We start from the raw sequence: 23,709 nt of genomic DNA, 5'->3' as shown, positions 1-23,709 counted from the left end.
GAAAACAGACATCTTCATTTGTAAATTAAGATGATTAGTAAATGAAGATAATGTTAAAGTAGGAAATTAAGTGGAATATAAATGCAGAAATTACGTAAGACTATTTTTCTTCTATTTTGCTGGGAGTTTATTGTGGAATTTTTGCTCATTAATGTCAGTTTTCCATCCTCCTCATCACATCTATTTGCTACTTATGTTGAAGTTTGGAAAAATTCTATAATTTCAAATATAAAATAAATAAAACAATAGCAGATGCCATTTAAGAATTGGAAATGTGTAAAACCAACTCTCTGCTTCAGAACATGTGCTTTGTGAAAACATTAAAGAAGATGTGGTTTATTGACAGGCTTAGTATCACACTGTTTTGAAGTCTTAAGCACAGACTATATATTGGTTCCTGGAAGGTGCTGTAATACAAGTTTCTAGTTACATCTAGTTCAGTCTGCAATATTTGAATAATTAATTATCCCAAGTCCCTGAAACTCAAGATTTAAGTCACATAGCAAATCTACACAATGTATGACATGAAGATTATTTTATATTTTATCTAAATGTTAAGAACATGTTTAAGCTCCACAACTCCTGTTATGAATTCTTTAGATTTCCAGTGTCCTTTACCGTTATTAGGTAAGATTCAGATTTTCTTTACCAGACATACATCAATCTAATAAAACAAGTTCAGCTTCCTACACACTCCAGACTAGGCAGCCATGCTATCCTTGGAATTTTAGACTTGGGAAAAAAAATCTAATAAATTTATTAATATAGCAAAACTTCTAGTAATTAGAACTGCTAACTTGTACATTAGAAATTTGTACACACCAAAAGTGGAAAGCTCTTATTCTAGTTATATGCACAAGTCATCTTCTCCAGGATTTAAATCACTGCACATTAAAACCAATGCAATGGTTCTGAATTACTTCATAAGGCTTTAAATTACTGCCTCTGTCTTAAACCTCATGCAGTTTTGGACTAAATGAGACTCTGCTCTTTGTATAAATCAGGTTACAATCAGCAAGTTTCTTCTACAATAAGTACAGTTCCTTCCTGATTACCGTGACTGTAGGGTAGGAAGGTTTGTCTATTGTCACCTTCACACTGGATTTCTGCTTACAAATGCTGAATACAAATTCAGCCAAAATTTAAACTGCAAAAGGATAACATGAAAAATGAGAATTCTAAACACTTTCAAGCTACAGTAGCTGCAGACATCAACTCATTCTGCACAGGGCTTACATACCCAGAATATCTGTCTTCCAAAGCTCTTGATTTTATTTTATCTTCAATTTTAACTCTAATCATTCTTACAAATGTAGATAAAAATATAATGAAAAATCAGTTGCATATGCTTTACTAAGTGAACCATGACTTAAACCAGAACCTGATGAAAGCTTGACACTATACTGGATTACAATAGTTGTATACAATGCTACTGTTTTTATTATGGCTTGATGCAGACATGCTTCAGTATCTTACAGACTCTCGATTTTAAAATGTAAATGGTACAGGATATTGATAAACCAATTAGCACTGATGCAAAGCAAATTCCTCTTTTATCTCAATTACAACATGACAACTTAATAGGTCAAGATAGTCTAACATCTGAGACAAGGGCAATTCAATAAAACAACTGCATCTTGATATGGTAATTAAGAGGAAATGTGAATCCATTACATTGCCTCGTGTATGTGTGCACATGTAGGCATTCTTTTTTTATTTATTTAAGCATTTGATGCTCTCTTGCTGTTTTTATAGTGTATCAAATCCACATGAACACACGGTCTAAAGCCCAGCTGATAAGTATCTACAGTATCTGTAGTTTTAGCAGGCCAATTTTAAGGATGCAACTGTGCAGATAAATAATTCATGAAGAGACCTTAAAAGATACACAATTGCAAGATAATATCTTCGAACATAGGACTTCTCTGCGTATAAACCCGCAAATGATTTAGGTCTGGCTAAGGAAATTTATTACGGTTCAAATATTGTGATACTGAACTGTACTAGCATGCATTCTACTGGAAAACAAAACAAAATCTCACAGACCACAGCAAAATAAATAGGTTACAATTGCAAAGGAAAAATTGTTTTGTTTGAATATGCTGCCATTTATAAGTCAGATGCATCACCTGCCAGAAAAGAAACGGTATTCTTAGCGTTGACAAGAGTGTAGTGGAGCATACTCCAGCTTTTTGACAAAGTAGAAGATTTGGCAATTAGGACAAACTTCAGTGGCAAAGTTGAACAGGAACGTAGATATTCTTTTTTATGCCTTGATCTTATTTTGATAAACACACTGTACTACAAGTTTTACTTTACAATATATTTTGGAACATTTTAACAAAGTAAACAAAGCTAACAAGAGCCATATGGGAGTATAATACTCTAAATACACTGTATATTAGGTGAGAATACAAACAAAAAAATACCTCTGTATTACCTCTGCATGTTTATAATGCATAACAAATATTATTGTACATTGCACTACAGCAGAACAAATAAACTCTTAACCTCAGATGCAGAATGTAACAATCTATACAGCTAATACGAGACAATATTCCCGTTCTGAAGAGCCCTACTTTAGTTAAATAATCCCTTTAGCTTTATAAGAGAATTTCTGGCAAAAGTTTATGCCATCTGATCATCATTGTCTCAGTGAAAGTCAACTGTAAACCACAAAAACTGTTAACGTAGAAAAAATGCTTCAATCCAATACAAAAATCAAACAAACCTGATTCCAAGATTCATAGCCTCGGCAGTTCCAATCATACTGATGGCCAAGAGCATGTTGTTGCAGATCTTTGCAGCCTGAAAGTAAGTTAAACCATCAATTAGTTTCTGCATCTTCACAGACCTAATATGTAGAAACCTTCCTTAACTAGGTCTGGAACAGTATGATCAAATATGTTCTGACGCCTCTCCTCTAACTGTAGTGCCAGTAAGCACAAACCTACAATAGTATAAAGTCAGTGAAATCTACGCTACGTTTCCTTCAGAGATCAGGAAATACTTTTTTTCTTAGTACAGTAGATCAGTTAGTACATGTGGCAAATGTTTGTCCTTCAGAACATTCAGTAAGTCTAAACTTAGAAGAAACAAAACTAAAATATTTTTCCTTTAAAAAGTATAATCTCAACAAGCCAGTGTGGAGAAGGACCAGGTCAGATGTTTTGGTGCTAAGGTACACAGCATGCTGGAGAAGAGTGCCATGAGGTCATTTTATGAACGCATGGTTGAAGACAAGTAAACAAGCAAACACATATGAAGATATATGATCATGCATTTAGTTTTGGAATAAAAGAGTAGGTATCATTAAAGAAAAACAAAGCAAGAAAAATAAGACTGAGATAACAAGTAATCCCTCAGGAAGCATTACCTGCCCGGTTCCAACCTCTCCGCAGTAGACCACATTGGAACCCATACATGTCAGCAACTCTTTGGCAGCATCAAATTCTTGTTCCACCCCACCAACCATGAAAGTAAGGTTTCCAGCTCGAGCAGCTCCAACACCTGAATCAAGACAACACTGGATTTATTATCACTATTTACAAAAAAAACTTAGAACTTTATCTTATCAGTAAGGGTCTGATGATGTAAAATATATGTGCTTAATACTTCACTTATGATGCGCCTCTCAAAGTCTATGTAAAAGTGAGCTATAGTCCCAGAGATCTTAATTCTCAAACATTTGATGAAGATGACGCCACCTTATCTTTCAGGCGTACTGGAGGAAAAACAACTCAGAAGACCTGCAGAAAACTGGCAATATCACTCTTCACAGTTTCATATGAAGAGACAATCAACCCTTCCTGCAACTTTGCACTCCACAAAATTCACTATATCTGAATTACTAAATAAAATTTGTTTTGTCACTATATCTGAATTACTAAATAAAATTTGTTTTGTCAAACTGCTTTTTGCCTACAGCTGACAATCTATTGCTCAAAGTTAACTCTGCTTATATCAGCTTTTCCAAACCTAGACTAATTTTTATCTGTGCTTCCTGATTTTTATGTAACTGAACAACTAAAAGACACAGGCATATAAAACTAAGCCTTCTGAATCTCTGCAGTTCATTATGTTTCAAATCTGAAGAAAAATTCTACTTAACTTTAGAAACTCTTAGTTTCCTACACATAAACTTAACACAGATGCAACAATGTAAAGAACTATGTAAGAATGATTCACACACATACACACACTATTCCCAGTTTTACTCCTATAAGCCTGTCCTGTCTTTATCACAGGTCAGCAAGCACATACTGTAGTTCTTTGATTATACAGTTCCTAAGCATAAACCCAGCAATTTTTCCATGTAATATTTATCAATTCCATGAAATATGCTATTCCTTAAAAAAGCCTAATTCTAATATGAATTACTCTTACATCTTTAATCTCCTCATCCCCAACATTCAATGGGTAGAACGGAAAATTTGCCCCAAACTGATGAACATACCAGCTTCCTCACTATTACTCACTTCAGTCACCATACATTCTCTGTGCTACGCATCAAACTTTGGCCTGTTAGGATGTACCGCTGCAGATAACAACCTACTTTCACATGAAATGTGTTCAATTAGGTACAGTGTTCTTACAAACAGAACGTCCAAGTGAAACACACTGTTCTTCCTCCACATAGCGGACCATTCTGTTTCTACAGTGTCAGGCTGCTCTCCAGCTCTGTGTCACAGTTCTTCGTCACCAATCAGCTACCATAATAAACATTAATAAATGTTTTTGTTAAAATAGTTTCCAGAGTGTAGCTGGAACTGTCTTCACTGAGCTAGATGTTGTATAGCGACAAATGAGACCACGCTCTTAAAAAGCTTATCAGTTGAAGATAGAGCTTTTTTCTAAAAAACAAACAAGCAAACAAAACAAACAAACAAAACCCACAAAAACCCCACAACCAAACAGCTCTCTGCAACTTAATCTCAAACAGGAAATAAGTTATTCTGTTAGAAGTATACCCCACTTAAATAGGCTATTTCTGTTTTCCTTGTTCCCCATTAATAAATGAAATTATGCAATTAAAAAAAACACAATAGAAAGTGAAAAAAGTAAGTCCATAACTAAGCCATCACAGCAACCAAGTTTGTGCACAAAATGTTCTGATAAAGGGGCAATGATAGCAGGCTAATCAGAGCTTCTCTCAACTTAAAGCCTTAAGCCTATGTAAGTGCTGTACCACAGCTAAAAAGTGAAGCGGTCAGTACTGAACTTCCTTTCCGGCATCAAGAACAGTGACATAGCAGCTCCTTACACTTAAGAATTTGAAGAAATTTTGTTTGCTTTCCCATAAACATTTCAAATGATGCACTTTTTTTGCGCGTCTATGTCTACAAATGCCCCTTTCTGTATCTGCCAAGCATTTACTCCCCCTGCCTTCCAACCTGCATCATCTTTTGCTTTCACTGAAAACTGACTGATCAAGGCCTCAAAAATAGTAAATACCTACCAATTATGTGAAAATAGGCAACAGAGGAAAGAGGTTCCCACTGATGAAGTGGCTGATCAACCTGTATTACAATGTAGAATCACAGGATTGCTGGGGTTGGAAAGGGCCTCTCGAGATCATGCAGTTCAACCGTCCTGCTCAAGCAGGGTCAGCTAGAGCAGGTTACCCAGGACCATGTCCAGTTAGCTCTTGAGTATCTCCAAGGATAGAGACTACATAGCCTCTCTAGGCAACCTCTTCCGGTGTTTGAATACCCTCACAGTAAAAAAGTGTCTTCATGTGTTTCAGATGGAATTTCATGTTTTAATTTGTGACCACTGCCTCCTGCCCTGTCACTGGGCACTACTGAGAAGAGTCTGGCTCCTGCCTCATTATTCTCTCCAATCATGTTTTTATAGGCAAAGATAAGATACCCCTGAGCCTTCTCTTCATGCTAAACAGTTTCAGCTCTTCTCATATCAAAGATGTTCCAGTCCCCTCATCATCTTCATGGCCCTTAGGTGGACTTACAATAACTAAATCGGTATCTTTCTTGCATTGGTGAGTCCAGAACACAGACAGACACACAGCTTTTTTTTAAAAAAAAAAAAAAAAATCAGCCTACATATATAACACTGCTGCTCCTAGAACAACACTGTTGAAGGACTGAATTATTTACAGGAGTAAAGATCTTCCTGCTCAGGTTGAGAGACACCCTATTTGCAGCCAATCCTTAATCTCAGCTGAACAACTCCTCCCGGAGCAACTCCCAGGAATTGGGCTAAGAGTAAAGCCTAGATTTAGAGCTGACACAAACAGGTCATTGTCATCTTGTTGGCTACCCGTTTACTATGCACATGACCGCAAAGATTGCTACATTAATAAACACAATGATTTTCATTCCATTCCTTTAGCTATTTTTATTCAAACCACATAATGGCCTTTACCACTAATCCTGTGATCTGACCTGCAGCAAATTAAGTAGGCAATTTAAGTCAAAGCTTACAAACAAAATCCAGTACTATCCATCATAGGTCAATAGCCTTGTATCTAGATTACCGACTGCTAAATAGCTTCAGAGAGTCATTTATTAGAGCAAAATTAATGCTGACAATAGTTTTCAGCTGGTTAATCTTCTGACAGCTGCACTCTCTCACTTGTTCAAACACTTACATTTCAAGTAGAAAAAATAAATTAGTTAAGTAGAAAAAAAAAAGAGCAATTTGGTGTATAATGCAGAAGGCTTGGAAAATTCTCTTTTTAAAAACAAAAAACCTGTTTACTTCATGGTAAATTTTATCATCCAGGGTCCTTGCCAACGATCAGCTATTTTATCAGAAATAAAAAAGCAATGCAGCAAATCTGTAACACTGGCAATTAAAAACCAAAAACAAAACCAAAAACAAAACCAAAAAACCCCCACACATTTGGCAGGGAGTCTAGGAGTGTAAGAACTGGAACTTCAGCTAAAAATAGAAATAAAAAACCATTAGACAAGAATGCAAAGCTTTATTTCACAATCCCAGATTCCATACCAACAACACAGACCAGTAAAGTATTATCACACTAAAGAGAACAAGGGAGAAAGCAGAACAAGTAATGTACTTTTAAAAAGCTAATAATTATTTTTCATAATTTGATTTTTTAAATGATCTCTTACCACCTATGATAGTGCTATTGTTCTTTCTAAACCAAAAAAAGCCTCCTCTTATCCTCAGAAATACAGTTCTGAGAACTGTATTTGTGATTAGCATGTGTAAGATTTCCTCCAGTGCAAAGCAAGACTGTTGGAACGCAACGCTGCAGTCCTACACTCGGCTTCTCTCAACAATCCCCCCACCCCCATGTGCAGAATCCTTTAAGAAGGTTACACCAGTAGATCCCACTGAGTAGCTCAACTCCGAGTCCGTAGATCATAACACCACCGGAGTTTTTCCCAGAGGTACAGGGTTGCAGATAAACATGAGAAGCGAGCTAGCTAGTGAGGAGGCATGCCAAAAGATGAATCTAGGAAAAAGTATGGTGTGAAGTTACAGAGCAGCACTGCAGTATGGCATACACACTTGGAGATGGGTTTCCCACTTGGGTCCTAGAAGCTTTTGGACTAAAATTTAAAAAAATAATTTCTTTTATCAGAATAGGTACATAAAGAACAGCTCTTCAAAGCATCCTGTCTCATCTGGCAGAGTTACTTGTGGGGCATGGATTAGTTCAATCCATGTGTTTCTGATTTTGATGCCAATGGGTTGTTCAGTGAACCTCTTAAATAGCATCAAAATTTCAAAATTTTAGACGAAAAAGTGAGAGGAGCATTGGGAGTCCTCATATGACAACAGCAACTGGTCCCAGCTATCCTGGGACAGTTTGCAGATGACCTCAAGTTTCAGCCTCCAGGCCAGGCAGCCTAGTTCAGCAGCCACCCTGCTCTTCCCTATTCACTTTTTGTTGCTTATTATAACGGCATTTAACGTCTTGGAAAAAGTCTTTGTCAGTGATGTTAAAAATAAAGGTCTTACCTCTACAGCTACATCAATAAAAGCAGTTTGGTTTCAACCAGTTTGCTTATTATTGAAACAGTACAATTTGCTAGAAAAAACATGTTAATGTAAAGATGTTACATGAAAATATCTGCTTTTGGTTTCGGTTTTATTACATTACCATAAGATGAGCAGAGGAGTTGAAAAGAAATGATACTATAAGGCTATGCATTAGAGCACCATAACAGTGGAGATGCTGAAAACAGTTACACTGCTGAAAACACAGAGCAGCCAAGCGTATCCCGGTGCCAAAATATTTAAACCACTGTTGCATGGCACCTGCAGATAAAAAAAAAAATCGGTGCTGACAAAGTTCAGAAGAAAAATGAAACCAGTGTGAATATAACAGCATTTAGTTGCTTCAGAGACTCAAGGACAAGCTGGAGATGAGGACTATAACATCAAGATGAGGGAAAACAACACCTATTTTACCATTCTTCTATTCAACAAGAACGTCTCTTCTGCCTTGTCTATTGAGCAAGGCAGAATTTTAACTAATTTTGTGATCTAAACTGATTAAAAAAAATAAACAAGAAAACCAGTACTGGAGTTTTAACTCTCTCTTCTGTTTTACAATATTGCATCTTCAAGCCCAAGAGCCGAGGCTTTGCCTGTAATGCTTTGGGAAGTTCAAGGGAACACTAATCCTTTATTCTGATATATTTACAAAAATGCAGCTTAAGCGACTGTAGTTCCCTCAAACAAGCAGTTTCTTGTCATGTTTGCTCTCTTTCAGATAGGTTGAGCTTGAGAGCCTGCATCTGTGCATCGTGTGTATGTGTGTGCGTTTTTAAGGACTAAGCAGTTCTTTTTAAGTACCTGCCAGCTCACATGAAATACTTTGTCTTTTGCAACTCACAAGAAGTTAAATCAAGATACACAGAGAAAGATTAACTGAAAAGGTTACTATTGTTTTGCTACATATATAAATCCAAAACCAATTAGAAGGCATGTATAGGCAAAATCAGTTACAAATCCCTCCTGTAAAGCAGAATATTTAAAATGATACTATAAATTTAAAACAACCACGAGGAGACTAGTTATTTTATAGAATATAAATAGCACATCAATTTTTTCTACTTGCTTCATAGACAACGTCTGCCATCCTCAATCTATTTCCAGGAAACAAGTGAACGGAATGGTCTCAGAATAAACCCCAACAACACACCACCTCTCAAAGGGCTTGCGCTTCTCCCTATTATAAAAATCAGCATCAAAACTAGACCTATGAAGCTATTCTGCTGCCGTATAACTAAAACATAGTAAATCACTTAATTTGCTCAAAAGAACTTAAATGTTTTAACCAGTCTGCCATCAGCAGAGATAAAGAAGAGGGCCGATGGGACCGGGCTGCAATGTGAGCCGTCTTTAAAATGCAATTGTTCTAATCATTTTCTACAGATGCAGCCTCACAAGGGGCTGCTGTCACAGGGACCATTTACGACTTGTTATGGTGTCTCTATTGTTTACCAGCGACATTCGCTAAAAAGGCGACAGCTGGGACAGAAAGCTGCTCCTCAACGAACAATATAATCCCGTGAAAGTAATCAACAAATTTAAGGGTGTTAATTAACTTTACACTTTATCATGTTCAATTAGTTGTCCTTTCTCAAAAAGATTGCCGTGCACAATCGGTTTAGAGCGTGCCATGTTTGATTTGTAAGTGATCACTGTTTCTGTTTCAAAGTCCATGTCAGATGTTCTCTTGGGTTTTGGTGACACAGATGAATGGCTCTGCACATGTTAGGGGGTGATCTGGTTTAACATAAACCAGCATAACATAACCCCTTGTTAACGTATTGCTGGCCTTTACAGAGCAAGAGCTGAAACCCCCGCGCACGCGGAGGTGCACATACATGCACAAAACCCCCGCGGCAGTGCCGCAGACAACGAGTCAAAGTTTCGTTTTTGCTGAAATGCAAAGACACAAATAAATGGGCAATTTTTCATCATTATATCTCAAAGCAGGACTTGTCTTTTAGGGGCACGCTTGGGATCATTTCTTCCCAGCAAGATCCCTAGTTCTGCTGCATTATGCACTGTGCACAAGCGCCTTCGTACATTTTACATAATACACGCTGCCTTTCCTAATGGCAGCTGAGCAAGCGCTGGGTAGATGCAGTAAGTTCTTGCGTACATCAAATTCTGTGGCGGCTTTTAAATGCCTGTACTGCATTTATAATGGCAGGGAATCTAGAAGTTGAATTAATCTATTATTAAAATTTGCCGTTTTCCCTTTAATGCACCTGTTCCTGCTTGCTAATGGGACAAGGCAAAGCTCATGATGAAGCGACAATGTACTTGGAAGTGCACCTTAATGAAAGTCATTGCTGTTTCTCTCTTCTGATAAATAGAGCTTTGCATCACCATACCTCATAAACTAGTGATGTTTGAACAAAAATGGAAATGGAGGTTCAGGTCAGTGCTTTGAAGATTTATACAATGAGCGCTCAGTATTACTCCAGACAAAAGCACACTTAAGGAAGTAGAAGTATCTCTTTTACAGCATAATCCAGTTATACAATTTGTTAAATTGTGGCTGTGCAAAGAAAAAAGCCTAGTGGATTTAATTCTGCAGCAACAGGCAAATTAAATACACATTATCATCATTATTTAAGCAGTTACATTGTACATAAAAACAAACTGGGGAAAAAAACCCCACAAAACAAACCACCCACAAAACAAAACAAAAATGCAAAGAAAGCCCAATGGGAAAGTTGTTAACTCTGAAAGCTAATAATGGACTAGGTTAAATATTTAAGAGGAAATTATAGACTATATCAGAAATAGCTGAAACCACAAAACAAAGCAGTAGAAAACATTAGTTTTCTGCTAGGAAGAAGATCTGCAGGGAGAAGGGAAGCGGTCGATAGATCCTTAAATTGGACGCAATAACTGTTCTTCTATCCCAAGTTGGCAGCTGCTACATTTGCAGACCTGGTTCATTATTTACCCATAATGACCATCAAGCTCCAGTCAAAGTCAGATCACAACAACTGTCAGCAGCTCTTTTAATTAGCCTTGTTTGAATTCAGATAAATATCACAATGGCCCAGCTTCTGCTGAAAAAGCAACAGAAGATTGCGAGGAATAAGCTGCTCTGACTTCCTAACAAACAGTATCGTGAAAAAAGTCCAGACAACAAAAGTTTATTTTTCTTAGATTGAGGAAGGGATGGTGATGTGCACGTTAATATTTTTCCCTCACGCGATATTCACATCACGACCTACAATTCCTGTTTATGGCAAATTTGTGCATCTCAAATGTCAACTCAAAGTGTTACTCCACAATCTAAAAGGTAAACTTTAAGAGATGGTTTACAGGTACTAATTAAATCTCTAACCTCTGTGAAATGGTATGTTTTGAAAAACTGAATCAGAATTAAGGAATGCACATATTAACAGGATTATCCTCTCTCCTAATTTATCTCCTTCTGTTTGTTTATCCTCAGGGAACATAATCTTCTGTTGCATCAAACCACTCTCATTCTCCCTGTGTCAGCAGCAGAATAATAATTCCCTCCTCCTCCTCCACCCCCGCCTCCCACAAGCACAGGCAAGAATGAAGAAGAGTGGATCAGACTGTGTGCATCAGCATTAATGCTCCATGCAGCTATTTTCCTCGCAGTAGCGAGACTGAAAGAAAGATGCAAGAGAGGTGCGCAATATGCTACCTGTTCTGGATAGCCCAGCATGAGAGGGAGTAATTAAACAGATTTTTCCTCCTACAGTAATATGAAGGCAGAAGATGCAGCTAGAGAATGCTTTAATGACCTTTCTTTAGCATTTCCCTTGCTGTCACAGTTGGGTCCCTATTTTGCTAGGTGCTGTCTGAAGACAAAAGATGGTTCAAAACTCTCCAGTCCCACGTGTCAATTGGAGAAGGGCTGCTGTACCTGCAAGGATCCTCAGAGGCCTCAAGCAGAATGTGCTTTGGTATTTACATGAATCATGAGGACACATGCACATCAACAATAGGTACATACATGTGTTACCGTAGCAGAGGATACACCTTTTGAGGACAGAAAAAATCCGTAAACATCATCAGGAACTGAAGGTAGAAGGTAGTGTAGAGGGAAGGATAGAGAAACGACTAAACAAAATAGGCAAAATGGTAATGAGAAGCTTTATGCTTTTAAAGGAAGCCCTGAGTGGAATTCTACAGGGATTAGTACTTGAACTTGGACATGGATGCCATAATAAAAAGCTACAATCTGATTCAGATGTAGTATAGAAGGACGCCAAAACACAGAAAAGAATATGCCCTCTCAATAAATCATGCAAAAACTGAGTAGGAGCTGTTGTTAAGGCAGTTTAATATGAAGGGAATGCACCAGGAAAATTTTACGAGATGGTATTAAGTAGCAACTGATGATGCCTCCAAAAGGATTAGCCAAAGAAAATAAGTTGCAAGAGGCAATACGCACAGAAGATACTTTTAACTTTTTCAGCAGAAGTACAAACTGAAAGTCCTGATGAGATTGTTCTGTCTGCAGCAGTTTTTTTAAAGGCATTACATTTAGTTCTAGTCACTGTAATGTCAAATATCAAAGGACCTGAAGAGTTACAAAGTAAAAAGGTTAACAAGCAATGCAATAAGAGAGGAAATATAGTACGATTGATTAAATTATTTGCTTATTTTTAATACCCAAACCGCTGCATCAAAAACGTTTTAAAACAGTAGTTCACGCCAGTCATCTCTCCTATTTCCTCCCTTTCATCTGAACTCCACCACAAAAAGCCCTAGACAACAGAAAAAGCCCTTAGGTGTTCTTGCTGGAGTACCAGATTTAGCTATTCCCTTACCCATCCCTAATATTTAGATATATGGTCTAAATCTCATCTGGGGCTGCAGACTTATACAGAAAAACTAAAACTTAACAACAACAATTGCAAGGAACTACAGTTGTGGACAGCAAAACTAACTGCATAGAGCTTAGCACAGCTCAAAACAACTATTTAGGTTTTTATCTGAATATTAGCAAGAAGGCTGGAGAGCCAGTGAAGAACGGAGTAGTAGATTCCATGTATCCAAGATACCAAAGTTTCAAAGCCGACTTCAGGGGAGTCCAAATGTAAAGCACATGGCAGTAAGCTATCTGGTTAACCATTGCTAGGTTCTGAGTAAGCACCGCAACAAATACAAGAGAAATACCAAATACAAGAGAAACAAAGAAAATAACCCACTATCCAGCGCTACTGTCTTTTAGAGGAAGTGCAAAAATGAAACATGAAGAAGCACACAGCTTCTCAACTACAGTGTTAACCCTCCACACAACTAAAACTCAGCAGACAGCCTCAAGCACAATTCCCATCTTGCCCTGATGAGGCTTCAAGTCCTAGAAATAAATCTTCTTCTCAATCACATTGTGCAAACACAAGGATAATTTTTGTCTGGCATTAGAAAGGTGACAGAGCTGCGTATTTTAACACTCACTGAGGTCACCACAACCCCACTTTCTTCAGAAGCTTCCACTCTGTGCAAAAGATCACCAAGCAGAATATATACACTGTTAAGGGACTATCGGAGAAAAAGCTCAAAGGGGTGAATATTTACAATGTCCCATTAGAAAAAAGAGAAGGAAAAATCCCAGAGGAGCTGTTCTATCTGCTCTAACTGGAATCAACAGGCAATACCCAAACGATCAACAACATCAAAATCCTACAAGCCTAATATTTGTGTGGGATAGCAAACAGAACCAACAGTCCACCTCGGCATCACAGCTTTTCATCTCAGCTGTTTTGACTGAGCAACGTACATGCAAATTCATGACCAACAAAACCAGATGTGTGGCCAACCTTGCTGAGCCCTGTAAACTACAAAAAGCAGTTAGCCGTACGCCATCCTGTTTGCAGAGTTTGCTAGTTATACTTGAATGTCTCTATCTGGAAAGTTTGAGACACTCATGCATTTACCTTAACTCCACAGCAAAGTGCAAGTATGTATACACAGCATCATGGAATAGATACATAAAAGCTGAAACGCTTGCATTATAATGGAAAACCAAAAATGTTTGAAGGAAAAATAAAACAGGACATTTTAATATTGTTTACATATTTCTCCAGTATTACCAGAACCATAACAAAATATTAGTCCCCTCTTACAAAAACAAAATACTTGAAACACTTTAGTCCTTTATGATTTTCTTTACCATGTTACCCTCGTATAGGCCCCCAAAAGCAACAAAACACTGCAGCATGGGTTTGCTTTTTTTTTCCTGCATAATGAAGGCATTAAGCACATTGCTAAAAAAATAAAAATAATCACACTGAGGTATGCATTTAAACTGCGTTGCTCAACAGGTATGGGTTTAAGTGTTCTGCTAAATATAAGGTTTGCTTCTCTGAAAGCCAACTGCAGAAGCCTAAAGTCATACAGGTAAATTATTCATTCATTAGTTCTTTCCTGTTATAGAAGAAAATAAGAACTTTGTAAACACAGAAAAATAAAACAAAAAGCATTAAAATGGGGTGGAACAGCATAGCATACCTATTCCTAAGAATTTCTGGTTTATCTAGGAGCTGAAGATGTAGCAATGCCATACACCAATCCCAAGCAGTAGGAGCATATTGACATTTACAACATTTAAAAAGTATCCAGTATTTAATAGCAGGAATCTAACAAAATTCTAAAATTAAAAAGTATCCAGTATTTAATAGCAGGAATCTTTCAAAATTCTAAAATTAAATAGCAATGTATAGCCAGAAAGAAGTGTCAAGTGGCAATGTTAAAAGAAAACTTCTCCAGAATTTTCTGCTAGACAGTTGCTTAGCTGCAAGTTCTAATGTAATCTGTTTTGGGTACAGGCTATGGCAGGACAAGTAATACAGCTTCACCAACTGAAATGGGAAAGAAATGCTTAAAAAATAGGACTGAAGAATGCACTGAACATTTTGAACGAACTTTTGAAACTTCTCCCTTGAAGTGTTTTCGGTTGTATGAGACCAAGAATTTTTTAATAATCTGAGCCACCATCAGAGTGCACTGCTTCATATACGTCTGTCCGTTCTGCAAGCGTTTGGCACTGAATCTTGCCTCTGGACACCGTGAACAGCCCACACGGTCGTCTTTCAGCTTCTCCTTTGAAATATATGCTTATATTTTTAATACATATAAGTCTGTATTCATAATGTAACACAGTATTTCCTACTGCCCAATTTCAGCACGTTCACAGTTAATTCTCCAAGATTTTATTCGTCACTGAAAAGGCAAAGCAGTATAATAATACAAGATGGCAACAGCCGCTAGAAAAGCAGCTGAAATCGGAAAGATGCAGAGCTTCCTTTTAAGGAATCCCTTCGTTATAAGGCCTTTCCCAGTTCTATTTCCTGTTTAGGGATCCTCTTCACATAATTCTATTATTACTCCTTTGCAAAACAGATAGTGCATCTCTTTCAGAAAACTAGATTTAGCACTGCCCTCCAGCCTAAAATGCAATGTACTTTTCAGTGTTCTCAAATGTACTTGATGCCACTTCTCCAATGAGCTCAAACCCTTGTAATTTAATTAAAAGTCATACTTCTTCGTGTATGAACTAATTCTAAGTTTAGTATGGAAATATTTTTAAAAAGAGATACTATTTTTATTATTACTTTTATTGTTTCAGGATGAGGAAATATGCAATCATCTGGTTTAAATTTACAAATCTTTACATGCTCCAAATGCTGCACTTTCATGAAACAAAACACATTTTCACATTTAACTGTACTGAATGACAACTTAAGGAGACCTAATATAAAATAATTCGCGTACCCTTTTTTCCCCACTAGCTGTAACTATTCCACAACTACAACTTAAGCAATTTTGCACAAACCCAAATTAACCTTTTTTCTTTAATGTAAAGGTATCTAAAGTCAATACTTGCTCTGGTCTTCCATTAAAAAGAAAAGAAAAGAAAAAGTGCATTTCGCCTATGAACAGAATCAAGAGGGTAACAAAGTTAATTATTTCTCATAATCAGTAATTATGATTAGATAAGAGAGTCCTTCGTAATGAACTGCTGTAATGATGGAGGACCTCCATCCTAAGAAATATAATAGTACATTAACATAACTGTGTATGCAAAGTACATAGAACTGCTGCCACAGTTAACTTGTCATTGAATGATTAAATAGGAATTCATAATTAGAAAAATCCACAGTGTAATTTATTGGCCTTCCTGACAGTTCTGGTTCATTAGAAGTTGATTACCAAACAGTGACCTCTAGTGGCCTACAGTTTTGTCATGTTCCCTTGTTTCTTTTGGCAGCTTTTAGCTGCTATTTAACTTTAAAAAAAAAAAAAAGAAAAACAAAAGGCAATTGGAGGAATTTAAAATGTTTCTCTTCATAATTACTACTTTTTTTTTTACTTCTCTTAAGGCATATAGTGTGTTAATTGCTTCAGAAAACGGTTTCCCTTTCTGTAACCATTTATATAAAATTATAAAAACGTATATATACGTGAAAAAACCCCAACTTCTCAGCTTTAAAGTTAATATTGAGGTTAACACGGTTCTTATGCTAATTAATATTTATATTTTAGAAAAAATATATAATATATTAAAAAAAAATCGTTTCTCCAGTGTCACCTACAAAGATCTTGCGAAGCTCATACTTCAAGTTAGCCTTTGTATCTTAAAGTGAAGTGCCTCTAAGTGTTGCCTTCGAACAACAGTCCCTTTTGCACCAAAACAAATCACAGTGGCTGAGGGGGGAAGAGGACAGGGAGGGAGAAAACTCCCCAGTTCTCTGCTCCAGGTAGGAGAAAAAAGACCTATTGGTCTTTTCATATTAATTGTTCAACACATGCCTTGCAACACTCTTGAGTCAAATTTCATTTTTAAAGAATGCAACTTCAATGTAAGTAAGATATGCATTTAACCTCAAAATCTTTTAAGCATTAGAGAGTGGAATTTCCCCTCCTTCAACACAATTAATCCACTGTTAAGCGACTTAGTCTTCTATTTTAAAATTTTCCATTATGATAGATATGCTTTTTCTTGCACTATTTTTAAAATGTATGAATGTTTTTAACAGGAAGTAGCACATCTGAAACTAATACAGAAGCCCCTGAAAACACAGTGTTAAATAAAAATCCATACACAGGCAATTTAGATTTCAGTTGTTCTCATTTTGCATCTTGTTCTTTTTCCAGCACTAGCAGTTTAGAAATGATGTGCATGTATTTTTCCTCGCTTTTGTCTAACACGGAACTAGATACAAAAATTATGCTCCTTTATCAGAGAGAAGCTAGAAAATAATCTGCATAGTCCTGTTCTATACATAAACAGATTTTTCAGAGAAAACTATTCCAATTTCCCAAACGGGGAGAAGTCCACCATCCTTGTATGTTGGAAACAGCTTTAACAATTGCTATAAACAGAGAAATGGATAGCTGCAGGATAGAGATCCCCACCTCTGATTTTCTTCTGTGTGTGTGTGCAGATGAGTGCATGCACACACAGAGGTTTCTAGCTGTTTGTGGCGATGATTTAATATAGTGACTGGATAATGAGCTGTGCTCCCCGCAGCAAGTGAATCACCATTTAATGCTATTATCAACAGTTCATGACCCACCGGCATGAAATGTCAGCCTGATTAATCTGAACACTACTGACCTCAGAGAGGAAAAAGCTACCTTATTGTCAGAATTTAATATATAATAAAATCATACACAGAATATAAATACTTGATCAAGCAAAGCCATTAACAGAAAATCCAATTTATTTTGCTCTGCTGTTTCTTTTAAACTTGCTAAGGCACTTTTTTCTTTAATAAATACTTTTGTCTAGTCAAGCAGGAAGCAATCCATTAGGAACTATTATTTTGATATACAGTGAAACATTTCAAAATGGCTGTCGAAATACAAACCCCAGGTTGATATATATAAGAAAAAAATCAGAATATGCTAGTAGCATGCTAGTGTCAATTCCTATCAGGAAAGGATCAGAAATTGTTCTTGCTTTTCTAAGGTCAATGAGGCAATAAAAATACCAATCCGTAAATAGGAAACAGTTTGAGCGATGCCGTACAGCTCATAGAAAAAAGCTACCTTAGCTTAATAAGACCAATATACTTCAAGATGATTAGAAACTCGTGCCAATTATATTCATGAACATAAGGAGAAAACTCCCATATTTTATTTATTACATTTACAGTCAAGATTTTTCCTTACATAATTTCCTATCACGATACAGCCACACTCAACATGATTTTTCTACATTAACCTATTCTTCATGGAGAATAAACCATGACAACAAGAAAAAACCCCACCTTTTACAAGTCACAATGAGGTTGGTACAATTTTGCTACATCCTCTCCATAGCTCTTTTCAATTTAATCTGGCTAGGAGTCATTAAAAAAATGCAGAACTTTTAAGCCAGGATTTTCAGGATTCTGTACATCACAATATATAAATAATCCAGACTGAAGCTAGGAGGACTACTGGGCATTTATCTGTTGAATTATATTAACTGACACAAGCATAGTAACTACTATGGTTGACTGTTAGAACACTACTTCAAAACAGGTGAAAACTACTGCAGTTACTTTAAAAATGTAAACTGCAATCATTTAACCCCTCACTTTGTCACCTGGTACTGAAACTTTAACACTTACTTTAACACTATCACTTTGTCACCTGGTACTGAAAGGGTTAAGGGATCCTTAGGACAAGGGACTGGAAAAGAACTGAGTGAAATCCCCTGAACTGCCCACATATGAATGGAATGACCGTGGGTGAGAGAGAATGATCACTCCAAGTACTGACTGTAACAACTGGCAGCCAAGGAAAGAAGAACATATCAAACTGACTTGGACAAAACACGAACCTTGATGTTTGAGCTCCCAGTTAAGAGCTCTGCTGGAAATGTAAAGAAGGAATAAAGGAATTCTGGACACTTACACAGGAAAGTAATTCATGCTGCCAGCGCAGACATATGCTTAAGCTTTGGTTTTCCATTCAGAAACCAAACAGTTCCTGTCTGCCAGCTGACTAGCAAGTGTTGTCTTGTTTCGTAAAGGCTGTCCTATGTAGCTGCAAATACCGGTAGCTGCAGTGTGCCTGAGTGGGTAACAGTATCTGGCAGCAGTTTAAAACCTCTGCTGCACCCCTTCTCTGAACTTACACAGGGAAAGAGGGTTTGCCATACAGTAGCACAGTCACAGCGCACTCACTCTTGGGAACATCAGGCCTCAAAATAACACAGCGAGGCTGTATTTAGGTCTCCATCAAGCACAAACTGTACATCTGTCTGCTAGGATGTCCAAAATCCTTTACGTTATCTGTAACTGATGACCACCTTCATGATCATGGTGCCCCTCTTACTCTACTGCAGCTCAGCTCACCTACAAGTCATGCAGTCAGACTACACCTTCTGCGCTTACAAAGCTGTGTAGTCCTCTTCTGCCATGCAAAGCCACTTTGCCTCTCCGGTTCCTCACTGTCCACTCATCCTATGAGCCCTGTCAAAGACATTGTTTGTCAAAGGCATTTTTGTTCTGTTCAAGTAAACCCCATTTCACCACTTTTGCCTCTTGGAGAGGAACAATGAAGGGAAACTTGTTTTTTCCTGTTCCAAACAGCTCCTTGGCACAACCAAAGTCCATCAAAACAACAGTCTTTTCAGACTAAGGTGACAACCCTTCACAGTCCTGACTTGTGTTGGGTAGATGCTACATGTCACATCAAGTGGCAGATTCTGCACACAATCAGGATGTCAAAGACGCAACCTCTATTAAGTAACAGTTTAACCAGAACTGGTATGTTGCGTAGACAAGAGTTTCAAACCATAGAAATACCTTGAAGGTGGTGCTGGCTTACCATAACAGTGGAAATATGGAAGATAGCATCAAAGCACAGAATTGAGAATAAAGGGACCTGCTATTCTTCCCTGAAGGCAGGTAGATGACAACCAAATAAATACAATTTTCCAAACCCTGTGTAGTTCAGTCCACTTTACCTGCTTTGTTACTTTGTTCTGCTTCTACTCTTCCTCATCATGTAAGAGGGGCATATAAGAGAACAAGCAACCCAAATATGATAGAAAGACGTTATTTGCAATTCAAGCATTGTAAATAAATATAGTAAAATTGCAGATATCAACTCTAGAGTGGAGGGACAAGTAGTAGTCAAGGAAGGAGATAACTAGGGTTTGCAAGGTGGAAAAGCAAATATGGAAGACAGAATTGCATCCTGTGCAGGACTACAGTTAAAAGGAAGGACCAAAAATGAAGTAGAGGTTCAGTAGAGCACTGCCTGTTCTTAAGTAAAATTAAATAATGGTGAAAGTTTAAAGGAACAGAGGAGAGATGAGTTTGAATTATTGATGATAGCTGCACATACATTTGCACATACACATATTCACATATGATGAAAATAAAGATGAGGAAGATGACCAGTCTGGAGTATGTGATCTCAAATTTATATCAGATGGAAAAAAAAAAGTGCCATAACTATGAAATAAAAATGTAACCCATATGAAGCAGCCTTAACAACAGTAAATAAGGGACACAAAAACCCCGATGAACATAAATCTGCTACAAAAAGTCAGATAAATTAAGCATGGTAAATTTAATAGTGGACAAGAATTACTTGTAACTGCTCAAAGCGGTCAAGGCAACAAGGAAGAGGCCGCCGTGAGGGCACAGACACATTCCTTCTTAAGAGAAGAAAAGCCACTTGTTGAGAAAAACAACTTCAGAACTAGTAAAACCTATGTGATTCATACACTGGAAGGAAAGAACCAGCCATCCTTGAGGGTAAACAATTTTCTGACCTTGAGCCATATTCATTTTATATTTTCGAAATTTTTATTTGCTAAAATCAGTTTGAACTATAAATGTACCGAATCACACATACTGCAGAGATGTGATCACTATTAATACCTAAGAAAGCAGTCTGAGAATAGCCCCAAACCTCCTATTTTCCAGTATTCTCTAGAATATTTTGTCATGCATGTAATTGGCTCAATAGATTCGGACTGTTTCTGTTTTTTCCTCCACACTCACAAAAAAATTAATGAGAAAGCAAGAACCTTGAATAAATAGTGCGATTTGGCATGTTTTCTACTTGGTTTATAGCTATCTATAAAAGGCCCAAGATCATTCTGAAACATTAGAAAATGAGAAAACAGTGGCTAGAATAATTTCTTAAAGTATGCTTTTAAAAGCTCTTAAATGAAAAGAAAAAAATGCATTTGCCTTCATAGGCAGATAACATTACCGTTTCAAATTAACTTTTTAAGTACACGGAATGTAGATGAAGAAAGAACAGCACTTTCTTCATATAAACACAGAAATAAGGTTTTTAAGAGGTTACCCTGCCTTCTTTCTGTGCTTACTCTGGTCTTACAATTTGTAATTAGGAAACATTCTCTATTTTTGCCCTCAAATATAGCCCAATCAGAGATTTGGGCTTCATTCATAAAGAATGATATGGAAACTGAGAAGGCTAAGTGAACTAGAGCAATTTATTTCAGAATACAGACTTTAATAAACACTCTCAAACAGTGAAGTTTTCCTATTTTTTGTATTGTGCCTTTTATCCTTGATTACCAGGGCTGGATCATGTACACAAAGTATGGCTCTGGCTCCTGCTATATCCCTTATTCATCAACATACCACAGGTCAGTGGGGGCTTTAGTAGGGATAATACAGACATATGGTTAGGTCAGTACTTAAAATAAACTTTTTTTGGCTTCATAGCCAGAATGTCAGTGGGAAGTCAATCTGTGCTCTCTGTACTGAGAAACCTCAAATAAAAGGCTTTGCTGACACCTGCATCTCACTTTTCCTGGGGAGTGGGGGAAAGAAGGAAGAGACAAGAGTTGTTTATTAAGAAACTTACAAAGCCTATTTAATTCTAAATAATTTTGAATAAATAACTGCTCCAAATTTTAATTTAATATTAAAAATGACATTAAAAAATTAAATGCCTGAACCAGCTACCCAGAAACTGGCAGAGAAGTAAAGCATCCACACCTGAAATTACTAACATTGGCACAGACTATACACAGACAGTAATCAGATCTGCTAAACAGAGCCTAACTTTATGCTCTTATCAGGGCAGGTAATCATAACTGCTATAACATTTGAAATACCAGCCTCTAAATAACTTTTGGCTAAACATATAAGGTGCACTTTGGCATTTCAACAATTCCTTTTGCTGTCTGGAGAGTACAATTTAAAAAAAAAAAAAATAAGGAAAGGGAGTAGAATCACCTACAGGGAGCAAAGATGCAGCAGATAGTTTTAAAAAGGCTATTTTCCATCTTGTGTCAAGGGTTAGCTAGAACTCAACACAGGAAACAGTAAAATGATTATGCAAGCAATTCCAAAGGTTGCCAAGTCTCCCTTCTTGAGGTAGCTGTTCAATGTTTTGATTACAGATTTACACTATTGTGCTAGGTTGATCAATGGCATTTATCAATAATACTGTATTTAAATTCATGCAAGAAAACCCATCCCAAAAATTAAATGACAGGTTGATGTCCTAAAAAGGACACTTCCAGAATCGGATAGAAATGCACTCAAAAGGTTTCTGCTTAATTAGCATACAGACTTACTGGGATTATATACACATTAGACTTAAAAATTTCCCCACTCCAAAACAATATATGTAACAAAAATTCAGGGTGGCAAGGAAAGACAGTTTCATTGAGTATGTTTTCTACATGCCTATTTTTTTAATCTGATGGACACAAACCAGTGTTTTGCTCAGTCATTACTGCTGTTTGAACAATAATGCTTTGAGCTTCCCATTCTACAAGCCAAATCTTTTGAGTTTTAAGTTGCAGCATCACAGGACTCAGCAAAATTTATAACTTGTTATTTCAGCCTTCTTTGAGGAATAGATATAAAAATTAATTAAAATGTTTAATGGCATTATTCCACTTCTTTCACAGTGGAACTTTTTGTAAATCACTCATTGCATGCTAAGCATTTGTTACAGTCAATAAGAAAAAATACAAGTAAAAATGTCTAAAGCCTATAAAACAATCAAAGTGGTCTTTATTTTGACAATTTATCTTATTCATTCTCCATTCATATGGAGTTCTTTTAGAAGAGAGAATCCTTTCTGGACAGTCTCTGAGGTGGTGTATCAAAATGTTTTTAATAAAAGAAACGCACTCATCCCTCCAAATTGTGAAATTTTTGGACTTATTTTAACAGACTAATCTATCTCTTCTTGAGACAAAAGGGAACTCATGCATCCTACAACAGAGTAAGATAGATTAAACAGATAAATTAAAATAGGACATTATCCAGCTGATTCCAGACAGTGCCAGAGGGGTATCACCCTGTTAAATCCAGGGTGCAGTAGTTCAGGCAAGGAATTCAAGCCAGCCTACGGAGAAATGGTATAGGGAGCCAGCATTAAATTAGTGTGCTAGGGCAGATTCAAAGACTGGATGAACGGGATGCTTCATGAGGCTGTTTCACACTGCTGTCACCCACACAGAGTCCTCTGTGCACAAGAAGGTCTTTTCTGCTGCCAAGTAGCCTGAACTCAGTTGGGTACAACATCATTCTTGATTAAAAAAAGACTCCAGCCTGACTAATGCCAGGGTGCAGAAGTCCAGGCAGGGTATCCCAGCCCACCTGCAGAGATATGAACCATTAAATTAGATAAGGAGTCTTATAGGGGTCCCTTCACATTACGAAGTGGCTAAGGAAGAGCCTACAGCCAGGTTGCCCTAACTTGAGAGTGGCTAAAGATCATGGCTACAGTAGAATTACTCATGACTGTTAAAGG

General features: G+C 37.1%; 1 protein-coding gene across 1 annotated transcript in view; it reads right to left on the bottom strand.

The window, feature by feature from the left end:
- Positions 1-23,709, bottom strand: part of HIBADH (3-hydroxyisobutyrate dehydrogenase) — a 76,809-nt gene that overhangs the window by 10,500 nt on the left and 42,600 nt on the right. Inside the window, exons 4-5 of the mRNA XM_010149722.1 lie at positions 3,377-3,510; positions 2,732-2,808 (exon numbers count right to left, since the gene is read on the bottom strand). Of these exons, the coding sequence (XP_010148024.1) occupies positions 2,732-2,808; positions 3,377-3,510 (211 nt within the window). The remainder of the gene's footprint in view (positions 1-2,731; positions 2,809-3,376; positions 3,511-23,709) is intronic.

Source organism: Eurypyga helias, unplaced genomic scaffold, assembly GCF_000690775.1.
Source record: "Eurypyga helias isolate BGI_N326 unplaced genomic scaffold, ASM69077v1 scaffold10394, whole genome shotgun sequence".
Taxonomy (NCBI): domain Eukaryota; kingdom Metazoa; phylum Chordata; class Aves; order Eurypygiformes; family Eurypygidae; genus Eurypyga; species Eurypyga helias.
This window is presented reverse-complemented; position numbering and strand designations above follow the sequence as displayed.